Source organism: Antedon bifida, chromosome 3 (genome assembly GCF_963402885.1).
Source record: "Antedon bifida chromosome 3, ecAntBifi1.1, whole genome shotgun sequence".
In the NCBI taxonomy this organism is placed as follows: Eukaryota; Metazoa; Echinodermata; class Crinoidea; order Comatulida; family Antedonidae; genus Antedon; species Antedon bifida.
Genome location: NC_136228.1, coordinates 2,031,257 through 2,047,733, shown reverse-complemented (window position 1 = coordinate 2,047,733; position 16,477 = coordinate 2,031,257). Strand labels below are relative to the sequence as shown.

The 16,477-nt window shown below is 31.9% G+C and overlaps 1 protein-coding gene across 1 annotated transcript in view; it reads right to left on the bottom strand.

The window, feature by feature from the left end:
- Positions 1-16,477, bottom strand: part of LOC144838771 (uncharacterized) — a 45,107-nt gene that overhangs the window by 21,073 nt on the left and 7,557 nt on the right. The window contains exons 2-13 of the mRNA XM_078694244.1: positions 12,378-12,522; positions 10,940-11,104; positions 10,190-10,385; positions 8,287-8,382; positions 5,538-6,311; positions 4,981-5,103; positions 4,437-4,541; positions 4,014-4,121; positions 2,830-2,883; positions 2,062-2,115; positions 784-882; positions 213-257 (exon numbers count right to left, since the gene is read on the bottom strand). Of these exons, the coding sequence (XP_078550370.1) occupies positions 213-257; positions 784-882; positions 2,062-2,115; positions 2,830-2,883; positions 4,014-4,121; positions 4,437-4,541; positions 4,981-5,103; positions 5,538-6,311; positions 8,287-8,382; positions 10,190-10,385; positions 10,940-11,104; positions 12,378-12,522 (1,964 nt within the window). The remainder of the gene's footprint in view (positions 1-212; positions 258-783; positions 883-2,061; positions 2,116-2,829; positions 2,884-4,013; positions 4,122-4,436; positions 4,542-4,980; positions 5,104-5,537; positions 6,312-8,286; positions 8,383-10,189; positions 10,386-10,939; positions 11,105-12,377; positions 12,523-16,477) is intronic.

The following is a 16,477-nucleotide window of genomic DNA, read 5'->3' as shown; positions in this document are numbered from 1 at the left end:
GACTGACGACACATAGATTGACATGACCTAGTTAGGTTGCCTCATGGATTCAGGCTGAAGATGAGGGACCATATCAATTTGATCACTGTGTGTGTGGATACCAACCAGAGAATGCATTGAATTATAAACAGTTTAAGCTGTTTAGGTTTGTGTATATATAACAAATACGTACTTGTACAGTTTTAATATATTTAATAATGAAGTGCTTTTACCTGATCACCTGACACACCTTGTGGTCCTGGTATTCCACCCGTTCCCTAAAAAATAAAAAAGAAAATTATATTTTAACTCTGCAAATACATGTCCAGGGTAGATATAAATGTAATAATTATAAATATTGTGTTAGTTAAGTGTTAAATTGCAAGAAATAGGTAGCTATCAATAACTCTTTAACCATGAGAGTTGAGGGAGGGGGAGGGGAGTTATGAGGACGTCAGGACCCTGGCTTCAGGTCATTCTCTGTGCTGTATACCTCTGTTACAATTGTAAAGCTCTGTCTACACTATCAAATTAGTTTTACAAAAAAAAGTGTGATGTGCCCAAATATGGTAGCAATATGCCTAAATATGGTAGTGATATGACATCATCATGTCCATATATAGGCACATAACATTTTTTTGTCACATAAAGTTTGATAGTGTAGTGTAGACAGAGCTTAAGCCTTGAGAAAACATGGCAAGTTCATGATCACATTTATATTCACAACTATATTGCGGTTCAGAGATTTAACATATATACATAAAACCTAGGCGCAATACTGTCCCGGTTTTGATTAATACTTACGGCAACACCAGGAATTCCAGGCATGCCTTGTCTTCCACGAAGACCCCGTAAGCCATCCTCGCCGGGTATTCCATTATAGCCATTATATCCATCCATTCCCTAAAGAAAAAACATCATTTCAAATTTTTAGAAAAATTAAGGTACTGTAAGTTATTTTGCCATTTATAAAACTGGATCTTGAAATAGAACCTACCTGTGGAAGAAAAAAACGAAGTTGTAGTAATTTTTTTTATTATATTTTTTATTATTTTTTTCTTAAAAAAAAAAATGTATAAAATTTCAAAGTTCATCTTGTTATTATTTAATGATATATCTTGGGGTGGGTCAAACTTAAAGCCTGTCTGACTCCTATGACTCTCCCCAAACAAGTTTATCATTATTTTATTGTATATTATATGTATGTTTTATTGTGGAAATAAATCGAAATTGAAATATTATTTTTTATTTTTTTGTGGACAACACATCTTTTTAAGAAAAGAAAGCTACAAGTTGCAACTTAAGCACGGCTAGAACTACCACTTTCTACTGCGCACACATGGATCTCATAACAGCGTCTAGAATGCACAGTATCTTAATCTACGCTTCCTCTTCCTTAAATGGTTACAATGCTGAGGAAACATCTCTACCTCACCTGTTCACAATAAAGGTGAAACGATGACTAACAGTCCCCAGGTAACCAGTAAAGGTAAGTGCTAGGGAGTATTGCTCATTATGAGAAAATGTTGCCATATGCGGGAGCGACAGGGGCGCGCGTCTGACAATATAGATATAGTGCTCGGACTACTATGTTGACTGGAATAATAAATTAAGTCTGAACGCAAGTCTGAAAACACAGGTATAGAGTATTTCTATATGTGAAAGTACTACACTTAATCAAGTTGAAACACAAGCTTGACAACATAGATATAGTATGAAGTACTTTCTGCATGTTGACAGAAACACCAAGTCTGAACACAGGCTTAACAACAGAGACACCGGGTGGAGTACATCTATGTGAAAGCAGAAACAAAAACACTCAATCTAGTCTGAACGCAAGCTTGACAACATAGATATAGTATGAAGCACTTTTTATATTATGACAGAAACAATCAAGTCTGAACACAAGCTTGACAACAGAGACACCATATTACATTACAGTTAGGTGAAACAGCAAAGTGTGAACGCAAGTCTACAACACAATATATAGAGTACTACCAAAATATCAGTTTTTCAAAACTATGTAGCATAATATGAATATTTAGTTTTTGAACATTTCCAATGGAAAAGAAAGTTACTTACACGTCGCCCCTCTACTCCCTTCTCCCCTATTTCACCGACTGCACCAGGGTAGCCCTAAAATAACAATAAATAATTTATGGTGTTTATTTTAACCACAAAATATAGTTATAATGAAATATTAGCTGAATTAAGCAATCACAGTGAGCTACAATTAAAGTCATTAAATCAAGACAAAAATAGTATTTTAAATATTTTGATTTTATTTTATTTCATTTACACATTTAAAAAAGTTAATTTGCTGAAAGAAAAATGTACAAATATATTAATGAAAAAATTGTTCTAAATTCACCATTTTTTAAAGATGTATTGTCCCCCAAAAACATGAAAAATGAAGATTAATTAAATCAGACTTTGAATAAGTTATTTTGTAGTTTTAATAAAGTTCATCACTTCCATAGAAAAAGAAACGAAAAAAATCATGTTTTCACTTATAAAATGACAAAATAAATGGTTAAATTCAACCAAAAATCCATTGGCTGGCAGCCAATTTGACCATTTTTTGCTTTAAATTACATTTTTTCAGGTAAATACATTTTTTTTCGATCAAATTTTTGGTCAAAGTGGATTAGTGAACTATTATGTTACATTAAAATGGAATATTCAACAAAAATTTTTTTAAGAATTATTTTTTCAGGGGGACAATACATCTTTAAAGCAAAATTTTCTAAAAAAATGTTGTGGTGTTTTATGTATTGCAATTTATATAACACAGACTAAGCTCATTTTTACATAAAATATGAAAATCCTAATATGGTATTAATAAAGTACCTGGCTTCCTTTTGTTCCCTTTGGACCACGCCTACCTGTGAGCCCCAAGCTACCCTGGGGAGAGAAAAGAAATTATCATAAACAAAATGCGTCTGGTTATTGTTGTAGAAGCTTGAATGGCCGGTGTAATCAGCATTATTTTTCAAAAAAACCTAGACTTGCCACACAACTTTCTTTTAGAATTTCTTTTTATTCCACGTAGCATAACCAGCGGACATTTGTATATTTTTTTTTATACAGGTAAAGTATAGATATGACACGCCATGTTTGCCAAATTGTTTTGTTTTGCCAATATTAAATGGCATTTCTGTGTAGAACACCATACAAACTCCAATATATAAAATCTTGTGTGGAGTGGTCAATATAATTATGGTGTTTATTAAAGTGTATTTCCCTCGAAATAATTTTTTTTATTGATGCAATATTATGTATGTAAACAAATTATAATTTTTCCAATTGTGTATCTATTATTTATTCATTATTTATCTATCATTTATTTATTATTTATTTCTTATAACACAAATTTTGAAAAAAAAAATCATTTTAATATTAAATAGGTCATACAGTTCTGGCGAACATATTTATTTATTTATTGCATCTGAAAATATATTGATATTAAAATATAAGTACAGTACATAGAAACAAAACAAACTCTCTAAAAGTCAAATGAAAGCAGAATTTACATTTGCAAGATAAACAGGATTTAATTGAAATGAAATTTGAAACTGATTAACAATCAAAATGAAAGTAAAATATCATTTGATATCGTGATAATGAATAATCCAAAGATAAACAAAGAAAATGTCTGTCAATTAATATAAACCAAAGTGAATGCAGTTTATATCCTAAAAAACATTTATTAAAAATATCTATGTACATGAATATAAATTGACAGGCACAGAACTAATTCTAAACCGTCCGGCGAATTAATTAATTTAGAAAAGATAAAGATGAGAAAATTTGTGAGAATAAGAAAAAGTCACCCACACCAAGATTCAGACTTGAAACCTTCTACTTGATATATATGTATACACACATTTGCACTTTTTAAATAAAAATGCATGTTTATTTAATAAATTATTTACTAAATAGCACTAAACTAAAATAACAAAAAAAATATATTTCTCCAAACTTTGAAGTTCTGACGAATTCTTAACACAATAACCCAACATTAAAAAACTTACTGGAGGGCCAATAGGACCCCTTCTGCCTCGATTACCACGTTTTCCAAATTTTCCACGTGGTCCAAGTTCACCTCTAGCCCCTGGAGCTCCAGGGTAGCCCCTCTTTTTCTATTTAAAAAAAACAGTCATAAAATATTAGAAAATTAGATCAGAAAAGAAGTTTCTCTCCTGCTAATCTACTAAGGTACATAAAGCTCTGATAAATTCCTGCAAACAGATACAGTTGTCCATATGTTGAGCTGAGAGCACATTAAATGTCTAGTTTTACATTTAAATCAAACAAATGAATTAAAATCGTTTAAACTCTATAAAGTCCCAATTTAAGATGACATTGAAATTAAATATTAATTTTGGGTACCCTTGCTGCTATTGTACATTTTATTTATAGTTGAACCAGAAAAAGTAAACAAATTTTATTTATACCATTCCTTGTTGTCCTTTTGGTCCAATCTTTCCTTTTTCTCCTTTAAGACCTGGAGGACCTGGTGGCCCACGCTTGCCCGGTGGTCCAATCAATCCAATTTCAACCTAAAATAAAGACATAATATACATTATTTCTGATTTCTAAAGAATTTCTGTCATTTATTTATCAAAATTTCAGCAGATCAAAGGTAAATGTATTTTCTGGTCTTCAAGTTGAACTGGAAACAGAGGAAATTTGGATTAGGCCCTCCATGGACCCATGGCCACCAGCAGTGCAGCCCTCACCAGACCAGCACATCAAGAGACGATCCCCTACTCTTTTTGAATAGTGTTACCAAGTTCTTTTAAGTATCTTGCCTAAGGATGCAGTCAGTATGGTACAGATAGGCTCAAAAACATGCCTATCACATGCTAGTCCGATATTATTTTTGCACATCACATATACACAGCACCCGACGCGATTCCGATGTTTTAATGCAGTAAATTATCGCTCATACTCTTGGGTTGGCATACAATTATAAATATCTGTGTATCTACAACTTACTGGCCATTCTGTCTTCATGTCTTCTACAATATGATATACTGTGTACTCATCATCATATTTTAACAAATCCTGTATAAATGCTTCTGTAAGGCCTGGGTATCCTTTCACACTAAGTATAAATTCCTGTGAAAAAAAATTGATATTTTCAATATAATTCATTATCAGTATATTAATCCTATATTACTATCTAATAAATAATCAATTCAATAGAAAGAATTTTAAATCAGTTAAGCCTGACTTATTTAATATTTTGAAACAAGTTTTTTCATTTTTTGCACTAATACTAAAACCATAACATTGTACCATAATAGAGAATAAAGATTAGCTTTCTTATAACATGTAGGAATTATAATGCACAGTTCTCAAATACTTTGTGCACAAATGCTCTTAAACTGCAGATAGATTAAAATATATGAACAATATTGTTGTTATAATTTATTTATGAGATAATTAGATGACTATATAACTTCATTAGAAAGAGTTCTCAAAGGGAATAACTAGCTTGTAAGTTCTCCACTTATGATTTTATCAAAAAGCAAAAAAATATCACTTCTTACTTTTCTTTCATCTTCATCAGGTTTAGATGTCGATTTATCAAATGCAGGATAATAATCACCGTTATTATTTTCATATTCATTATTATCTGTTATCATATCATTTTTAATATATTCTGTGATGTCATCAATTGGTACTTGAGTAACTACTGAAGGTTCAACAACAAATGTTTCATCTTTAATTGTATACGTTGCCGTCGTCGTAAACACACGAGGGAGCTGTATATCTGGCGTTCCCTTAATTTCCGTTGCTATTTCCTTGCTACTTACTTCTGGTAGCGATGTACTTAACGTATCAGTTGGATAGACCATTTCCGTTACAAGCGTCGTGTTTATATCGTCTGTTTCGGGAATACGAGTTACAGAAATATTTTTATCTACACTGTCGGTTGTATTTACACTATGTAGTGCTTCCAGCGTTTCAATCTGGACTTCAGCCGTTGTATACAAGTCTGTAGTATAACTCGCTGTTGCTGAGATTTCAGTTGTAGCAGGGATATTTACATCGCTTGTTGTGGGTCTAACTGTAACATCATTAACAATTGTAGTATAAACCTCAATCGACTCAGTAGTCCTTTTTAAATCAAATTCTTTATTTAATCTTTCCGTTGATGGAATGGATGTTGTTCTATCTTCAAAATTTATAAGATTATTTGGCGTTTCTAAATCTTCTAGACTAAAAGTCGTAGATTGAGTAGATTGAGTAGTTGGGATTACACTCTCATCTATTTCTGTTGCTATATTCGTAGTATAATATATACTTGTTGTTGGTATAACCTACAAGACAAAAAATGAAAAATATAAAATAATTTTTTTTTAAATATTAAAAAAAATATATAAAGAGTGAGAGTACATGGACAACTCTCAAAACACTAATCTATTTACAATAATAAATGAAATAGTAAAAGGTAGATGAACAGAGTAGAGTGGTGGTGCCAGTGGCTGTGTGCCTCCATATGTGTGACGTAAAAAAACAAAAAAAAACAAAAAACATTGACAATAATTCTGCTTTAACATCCTGATAGTATTGTCAGTAAATTTACTTACAAATTACATCAGAGGAATTCAAATGCAAATATTTATTTTATCTTTTTTTTCTCAACAAATGCTGAAAATTAATGAAAGGGGCCAGCACCACTCACCCGAGGTTCTGACATCTCCAGTCTCTCTGCTGGTGCCACCCTTGAGAAATTGGAGGGGGGTCAATACTTTCAGTAATTTAGGAATATTTTATTTTTAAAGAGCATTTATTTTTTATATTTTTAAAAAGGTGGTGGTGGGGGAAGAGCTAGATTCACCATCCACCAAGAGGTATACCTATACCATACCAAAAGGAATTGATATTGTATTGGTATTCTGAAAGGAAATACAAAGGTCTATATTTGCTTGTAACATATTACAATTTCAACTGATCTTTGCCACGGGCAACTCCTAATTACTTCTTCAACTGTGATACTATCGGCTTTCAAATCGCCAGAAGTATTTAGCACCAAAAATGCCTTATCTAAATATTAACTCTCCTATTCTCGTCTATAAAAAAAAAGGTAACATAAAACTCCAATCTTCAAATATTATTTTATGATACATTTGGTATTTTCATGGGATTCAAAGCACATTCTCTCACACCATTCCCGTAGTATTTTGGCGATAATCTCTAGTTAGCTGGCAATTCCAACTGTGATTAATTTACTATAGAGCCAATTATTTGTGTGCATGTTGCTATGCAAGCTCGGTGTCAGAGGTCGTGAGTTGAAAACTGTATGTGGTCAATTTTTAATAGAATACGAAAATAGATATCAAAGATAGATATTAATAAATTTATCAAACTAGTCATATTTAAAAAAAAGTTTGTACAAAACAAATATAGATATTTTATGTGGTTATGGTTACAATTTAGCCTAAATTAGGGGGTGGGATTATACTCAAGGATGGAAATTATACGTGGTCATATACGGTCAAAACAATATTTATATATAAGTCCAAAGGGAAATAATACTGAAAAAACATGGCAATGCTGTGGGTATCAATGGCTGTATCTCAATGGAGATGAAATAAGCATAAAGGCTAAATTGAAACGGTACAGTAAAACAGCCATAAAAAAGTGCCAAGTATTGAAAAAATATTCCTTCGTCAGGGCTAAAATATTCACATATACATTGTATCATTAAAAGTTTAGGTGGAGTTGTTTTATGCTCTTCCCTTATTGGAGAAATAACTCCATGGTGTCATATAATAGGCACTCTCTTATCTATCCATTAGATGGGCTATGTAAACCAGTACACCAGGGTGCTAACTCATCTCGTAAAATACGCTGGGGTTCTTTGAGTGCAAATGCATGAATTGTGTACCCAGTTCCTATAGTTTACATCCCTTTATAGAGAGTTTTTCTGTTGTCAAAATTAAAAACCAAGAGCATCTCGAACTCAATACAGCCTGTATGGTTACAGATTTCTGGTGCACTCTGACTTCCACTTTGTAATCTCAATTTACTAGGTAAAGAATGTTGATTAAAGGCATATACGATTATGATTCAAATGATATGATTACATGATTATGATTACACTGATTATGATTGTTGTGGACATATGAACGGGCGCCATTTGGTGGCAGAACTCGACGCGAAGGGACCCTTAGGTGTCGTCTACACCTGTGCACAATTCAGGCTGTAAGACGCAGGTTATTCCCCCATTAAATTTATTTACACTGATGATGATGATGTTAACAAATTTTTTTAAAGCATTGCTATACTTACTGGCGGTAACAGAAAGAATGGGAAACAAGTAAAGTACTGTGTACATTCATTTACAGCATATGGGTTATCTACAAACAGTAGATGTTGAATTGCACCCTACAAAAAGAAAAAAAATACACATTTATTAGATTACATTTCTTGGCTAATATCCAATATATCACTTGTCATGAACACATTCTCACATAACATAACACTAACCTACAGTAAACATAACCTGGTAAACCAAATGTTTGAATGCACACATTTCTGCAATATCATTTAACATTTTTAATGGTCATTTTAATCACATAATACTTTCTCATATTCCTTGTAAAACAACTATGTATTAACAACCTGTGAATTTGAGGAATGTTTGGTTGGACAGGGTTTTGCACTAAAAATTAACATTTTAAGGGTTGGCATTCTTAAATTTTACTTACACAATCATAACATACTTTTGTATGTTTTTATTTAAGTTTTATAACATTGAAATTTCTTGATAAATTTGTTTAAAACTACTAATTTATATTATTACATTTTTTTTATATAAGGATTAATATGATAAAATGATAATAATAATAAATTTATCATTGCATGGACTATATGAAAGCATTACCATTTGGTTATGCATTCATTATATTCCCTATTCAAGGGACACCCCTACAAAATTCAAAAGACACCCTAATTCAAGGACACCCCTATTCAAGGGACACCCCTATTCAAGGGACACCCCTACAAAATTCAAAAGACATCCTAATTCAAGGGACAACCCTATTCCAAGAACACCCCTATTCAAAAGACACCCCAATTCAAAAGACATCCCAATTTAAGGGACACCATGCCCAATTCAAAGGACACCCTATTTAAAGGACACCCCTATTCAAGGGACACCCCTATTAAGGGGATACTTTTCTGTGAAAAAATGAACAATATATAAACATATGACCAGTCACTCAGGGGACAATCCTATTCAGGAAACTTTTTGTTGGTGTCACACCTTTTTTAGCATTTAATCAACAGTTTATATAAGCTAAAAGGCTTTATCGTAAATAGATGAGAGTGGAACCATATCTCAGTAGGGTACGTGAATATTAGAACACCATGCTGTTACTGGTCATGAGAAACGTGCCTATAACACAATTACATTTCTTAGTTTAAATGATAGTCAGGTCAACATCTTTAATACACTTTGTTGTCTCAATTAAATTTGTTTTAAAAATGTTGCGTGTATTTTGATACCCCTGATACTAATCACTTTCACTGACATCACATACCAATGAACATTTAATGTAAACGCATTTTAATCTAATTTTACGGAATTTGATTTTAACATTGAGAACGTATATCAAATTGAATATTATCTTCTAAAGCACTGTTCCATCAATTTACCAATGCTTGGGTCATCTCCTCATCTTCCACTCTCCTCATCTCCTCCTCCCCATGTTTTATCATTCACCAAATGTTTAGGTCATATGTTCATATGAACATCTCCCCTTTTTTTTCTTTGGATCATCCCACATATTTGGGTTATCCCGGATGTTTTAAATTCATCATCCTTTTTTTCCACAAAAGGGGCAAACATCTATTTACTACCTCTCTCACTACTTTATTTATTATTTATTTATTACATACGCATCCAACAGCAAGCACTAACTCGCCAATTACAGGATGGATATACTATTTTATAATTTATTGTGCTTATAAAATAAATCTCATTTGAGGCTTAGGGAGTGGAGTTGAAAGAGTCGTGAGTTACACACCATAGCACTAGGTAAGGATTGAACCCTTGACATTGGGATTGGAAGACAAGCATGTTAACCACCATACTACAGCTCCACTACTACTTTCTAATAGGAAAGGGCAGGAAAGGAGGGGTTTGTACCATCAAACCCCCCTTCTCCTCCTAACTATGAATTTGGCTTACCTGGAATGGTTTTTCAAATGACATCAAAGACCCACCAATAACCACTGTACTTCCGGAATCAACATTCAATGTGTGTTCATTGTTTATTTTTAATGATGATACTTCTTTACAATCTCTATACAATCGTATCCGACTTGAATCAATGCTAATTCCAATTTTATGCCAATCGTTATCGGCTAAATCTTTAATAAAAAATCTGTAAAGAGATAAATTATTATGAAGAAACAATTCTAGGAATCTACCTCTCCTCCCATGTTATATGCAAAAAAGCATATAAAAAAGAATTTAAAGGAAAATAAATCACACTGTATTCAACATTGATACTAAATAAGAAAATGTGTTATTTAGGGCACAACCCTATTAAAGTCAGAAATTGTGTTTTTTGCTTGTTTTTTATATATTTAGGCAAATTGCCAAGGATAACCATAAGCAAATTTAATTACTATCCTGTTCACAAGACAAACATATACACAAGATGCTCTACCAAAGTCTTGACCAAGTCTTTGGGAGTGGAGTAAAAATCCTGACATATGACAATTCTTGGGAAAATATGTCCCCACAATACCGGTAATGATATTCTTATAATCAGTAATTTATTTTTAAATACAAGCTCTTAAACTAATTTTTTTTTTATACTTTTCTGCAATTATTGGGCCATTTTGTACAGGGATTTTTTTTTCTTCATGAAAATTAAAAATTTTAATTAATTGCGGTCTAATCAAATATTAATAAATATTTAAATGAAATTACCTGTATGATTGGAGGCTCCCAAGACGAACCTGAACGTCAATAACGTTTGAACCAATGAGAACACGCAGTTGAAATGAATTACTTGAATCCACAAATGTTAAAATATTTGACAAAAAAGCTTCCTGATATTTTACTTGCATTAGAATTGATAGACTTTGTGGAAATCTGTGAATTAAAGTTTTAAGAAAAAAAATCAACTTCTTTAGTTCACTAAAACAAAGAGAACATAATTATGTTGACCCTTTAACAATGTACATCGAGATATAAGTGGAGAAAACAGGAGATCAGGGAATGAACGCAATCAAATGTACTGAAAGATGATTTAAAAATATCTTGTGTTGGGCAAGCTTAAATAAAAAAACAAAAGGATAAAATTAGATAAAAAGTATAGCTTAATAAAAAAAATGCATATGATGAAAGGCTAATGTTGCCCGAAAGCTCAGCTATTTTTTCTGGCTCTTTTACATTATCGTTTTGATTAATAGCTTTTTGCTTATTTTATTTTGTATCTTCATTGACATATCCAGCCACTGATACCATAAATTAAAACAAGAATATCACTGGAATTTTTTATTCAAAAGCAAATCCATTTTGAAACTGTTTAAACACAGTAATAATCTATCTAATTGGTGAAAACAGCTTTCACAACATGTCACAAATACATATTAAAATGTATGACATGTAAAACAATTGAATTAGCCATATTTGAGATTGTACTAAATCACCAATGACGTTAATAAGTATAATTATCTATAATCACAGAAGGAGAACAGTGAATGAAATGAATAATCGCCAAGGGGATTGACAGTGATAATTACATTTGACGTGCTTTAATAGTAAAAATTGGAGTAATTGCAAACAGACCGCTACGATGGTGCATAGGGCTATCGCTTATGAAATTGAAATATGCTAACTATTCAGAGAACATTTCTGTGACGATATTAATATGAAGAAAAGGAAAACAAAATAGTGGAATGGAAAATGTTAATTAAATTTGAAATATATCCAGTAGGCATTTCTACGGTGGTCCAAAGAGGAGGAGTTGGTTTTTGGAAAGAAAATTGAAAAATCTCTATTTACTTTTAAAATTTGAAATATTTGTTTTAACCATTCCTGAAACTCTGAATTCCTGAATTTCTTATGGACAAGACATATATTCTACTTCAGTTACTGCAGTAATTGATGCTGTTTGTTGCAATACAATCATTAATAGGTTAAAATATGAAAAATATATAGTTACTGTAGTAGAATAATTTTCACATGGTCCCTTTAAGTTCCGAAAGTTCTTTCCCATTATTCAAAATGCACTTTCATATTTTTCTGGAAAACCACCCGTTTTTTACCAGTCCAAGCTGTGTCGCTTAACCACATTCAAAACCTATAATAACATCTGTTTACTTAAGAAAACAAGTTGAAGTTTAAAGTACTGTTTGTATACCTGGACGTTGTTAAGCTGGACAGAGGAAGGCTAACTGTAGCTTCTGGTTGCCATTGGTAATATATACAATCGTTCTGGTCCAATAACATATGTACCTCATTAGGAACCTCGCCAAGTCTCATTAGGCCTAATAGGTCAACCACCTCTGTAATCATAAACAAATAATAGGCGTTAATAATTAATAATAAACAATTAAAATTATTGAATTAGGCACACACCCTCTTTGAACATAAATGCTTGAGGGTGGGCTTATATTTGAGGATAAAAATTCCATTATTGCTCTTGATTGGTTTTAAGTTGAGCATGAGGACATAAAGATCAGTCTCTGCAGTATTAGTACTGGTGTAACATAGTTTACTACTACCATTGCCTCGTCATTCGAATAGAACATTAAGCCATGTATAAAGTATTAACCCACCATCTTAAGTATAGAATTTGGTCAAGTTTGGGTTGGGCTTATACTTGAAACCATATCAAATCAAATACATTTTTATCTGTCCCATATAAAGGGTACATGGAAAAATTGTTTTCCTCTACAGAAAATATTTCAAGATTTCAATTTATTTTTCAAAATTGCATAAGATTATTTTAAGGTAAATAGTTAAAATAAACCAAACAAGGAGGGAAAAAACAAAAGAACAATGCTCGATTTTATGGCTACCATATATGTAATGTATATAAATGTAATGTAATATTTAATGTATATAAATATTTAATGTATTGGCCTTATTATGGCCTGAAAAAAGAATTCACTGATATCAACACAATACGATTGACAAAATGATTGACAGTTACTGATTTATAAGTTAAATGTTATTGTTATTTCTGTCCCCCTTGGGTGTTTACAATAATAGTTTACCAATTATATAGGTGTCAAATAAGCTGTAAAATAAGTCATTTCATGTCAATCAATCAATCAATTAAATGAGGTAAAAGAGCATAGCACAAAGCTCTATCTACACTATCAAACTTTATGTGATGTGCCCATATATGGACATGATGATATATGACATACCATATTTAAGCATCTCTCTACCATATTTGGGCACATCACACTTTTTTGTCAAACTAGTTTGATAGTGTAGACAGAGCTTTAGATCACCATGTGAAAAGAAGTCGTCACAAACAAAGATTTGAACTTTTGTTGCACATTAAAAATATTGATGCATCGTTTTGTTTTATTACTGGCATAACGGAGGAGACAAAGGCCCCTAGTTTAGCACTCATAAGGGGCTCCAACGATGGGTAGTTGCATTGGGGCTGCTCAGGCTCTGAGCTCCTTAAGCTCTGGGGCACATGAGTTTAGCCAGTGAGCACTCATAGCCATTACACCACTGTTACTTACGTTAAGTATCAAATGTTACATAAAAGCTACAATGGGTTTTGGATTAGCCTAATATTTAACCTTTAAATACCGAGATTATACCATTGACATAATCTGTCTGTGTCAAGTGTTTCCTGTTATAAATGGTCGTAGGAATGTCACAGAATAATACAAGGTGCTTCCAAAAATAAGTTTAAATGTTTGATATTTCTATTAATAAATTTAAGGTTTGGAAAGAGGTAAGCTGGCCGCAATGGACTTAACCAGAGAGTCCACACGTTTAGTACGATACAATGCTATTCACTCCTTGGCCCCATTTAATAGCGACACATATACCTTCAACTTAATACTACTTGAGACCAGAAAAATTATTTGACCCAATACCACTTGATTTTACTACGGTTCAGGAGATGAGTATGTTATGGGGTTTTTTTTTTTTTTCAAAAGTTATAATACGCTTTTTATGTATTGTCCCCAAAAAACATGAAGAATTAGGATTGATAAAATCAGACTTTGAATGAATTTTAGACAATGATTACACTTATTTTATAAAATGATTAAATAAATGGTTAAATTTAACAGAAACAGAGAATTTGACTATTTTTTGCTTTAAATTAAAGTAAATAAATTTGTTTAATCCAATTTTTGGTCAAAGTGAATAGCGAGTTTTATTTAACATTAAAATGGCATATTCAACCAAAACAAATATTTTAATTATTTTTATGATATTTATAATTAATTTTCTTGAATAGAAGTTTCTAAAATTAAATTTGAAAGCGATGCTTCTATTAATCTTTTCATGTTCAAACTTACGAAGTTGTACACCATGTACGATATTGCATAACTTTGTATGTGCGAACAGACCCTTACTTAAATACTAACATATCCTTCATCACATAGTAAATAACAGTTTGCTTCCACAATCTAAATCTCTGTAGGTGTGAACAGACTCTTATTCAAATACTAACATATCTTTCATCACAGTTAATATACAATTTCCACAATTGAAAAAAATGTAGTTGTTAACAGACCCTTACTCAAATACCTTTCATCAAAGTAAATAATGTAGTTGTGAACAGACCCTTACTCAAATACTAACATATCCTTTCATCACAGTAATTAATAGTTTCCACAATTGAAAAACAATGCTAAGTTCCAATTACAATTCAAATTAAAACCAGATAAATACATGTTTTGATTGCCAACCAAGTTCATTTGTTTTGATAAATATTCTCATGGTATATAAAAACAAATCTTATCAAGTTTTTCTCTTTGAAATAACAAGCCAAAGGATTAAAATGGGAAATGAATCAAAAGTGGTAAAATAACTGTTATTTTGCATTGCAGCTAAAAGGTTTACAGTACAGTAATAACTGGTTAAACAACATTCCTACAAACCATCACTTGATAATCGCTATTTTGAGAGCGCAATTTAACCGGGTTATTTCAAGTATGCCCCATTTCTGCTGTCAAGAAACTGGGGGTAAATTTATTCACAGCGTTATCACAGCAGAAACAGGCCAAGCCGCCCTTAGACTCATGAACCCCAGTCCAGGTCGGTTAGCCTTTATACAAGGTTTCTCACCTTGACTTATGGAAGTCTTTCCAAGACAAAACACCACCAGGAAAGGTTGAGTCATGATTATCAAACAGACTCCATAATCCTCACTTTTCAAAATCCCTCTTGACATTCATTTCAAGTGTTAACACTTCAAATTTTCAACCACATCATGTCTACAGCAACGTAATTTGTGGTATACAGTAACAAAACAATTAATTGTAATGACTTATGTAATAGACTAATTGAACTGCTTACTAAGATAATACCATCAACAAATTGTAATTTGTAATACGTCAATCCTACGGTTCTAGCACGGATTTCATTTAAAAACGGTTTTTACTGATGGTCTTTACTTCTTCTTGAGTCTTCTTGATTCGATCCAACTAAAACCACCTGTTCGACTTGTGGGAACAAAAAAGGTCTAAAATGTTTTCGTACAAATATACATAAACCAATAGTGGTGTTGGTAGTCTATGAGTGCTAGGTTACCTGGACAATAGGAGAAAGGCTATTGTTGGTTTATCCAGGTAAACTAGGCACGAAATAGACTAAATGTGTTTTGTAAAATACCAGATATTAGCAAATAATAATTATACAAATAATTAAATGTTTATGAGTTAAATGGGAAGAATATGAGTAGACCGACTGTTGAAAAGGTTTGGATAGGTTTTATTCAATTCATGAAAATATTCTCCCTATTCAACGTTCATTCTACTGTTTTAATACAAGGTTTGAGTGCAATAGTAAATAGTCATAAGGAATAGATTCTATAGTTTTATTACAGTTACCGCTCGTCAGTGAAAATTAGCCTTACAAAAGCATTGGCTAGATTCATGCAGTCTTTAGTTCAGAATTTTCTACAACCAATTTTAATATCCTGGACAATTATAATATTCTTCATTCTCTCTCATGTCCTACATCATTATCAGTAGATCTCAGCATGAAACATCAACATAGTTCAAAAGTAATTCAATATTGCTCTAAACTGACAACGTGAATCATACCAATTATAGAATGATACAAAACAAGTATACAGTACATATATAGTGCAAGTCTATATTTAGTCATTAGAAATTCTAAAATAAAATCATTCAATAAAAAAGTCATGTTACATACACAGTACTAAAACTCCATTGAAATTGATTGAAATGAATGAGGGGAAATATGTGTTCTTAACACACTATAGCCAACCGCTAATGAGCGACACTGAGACCT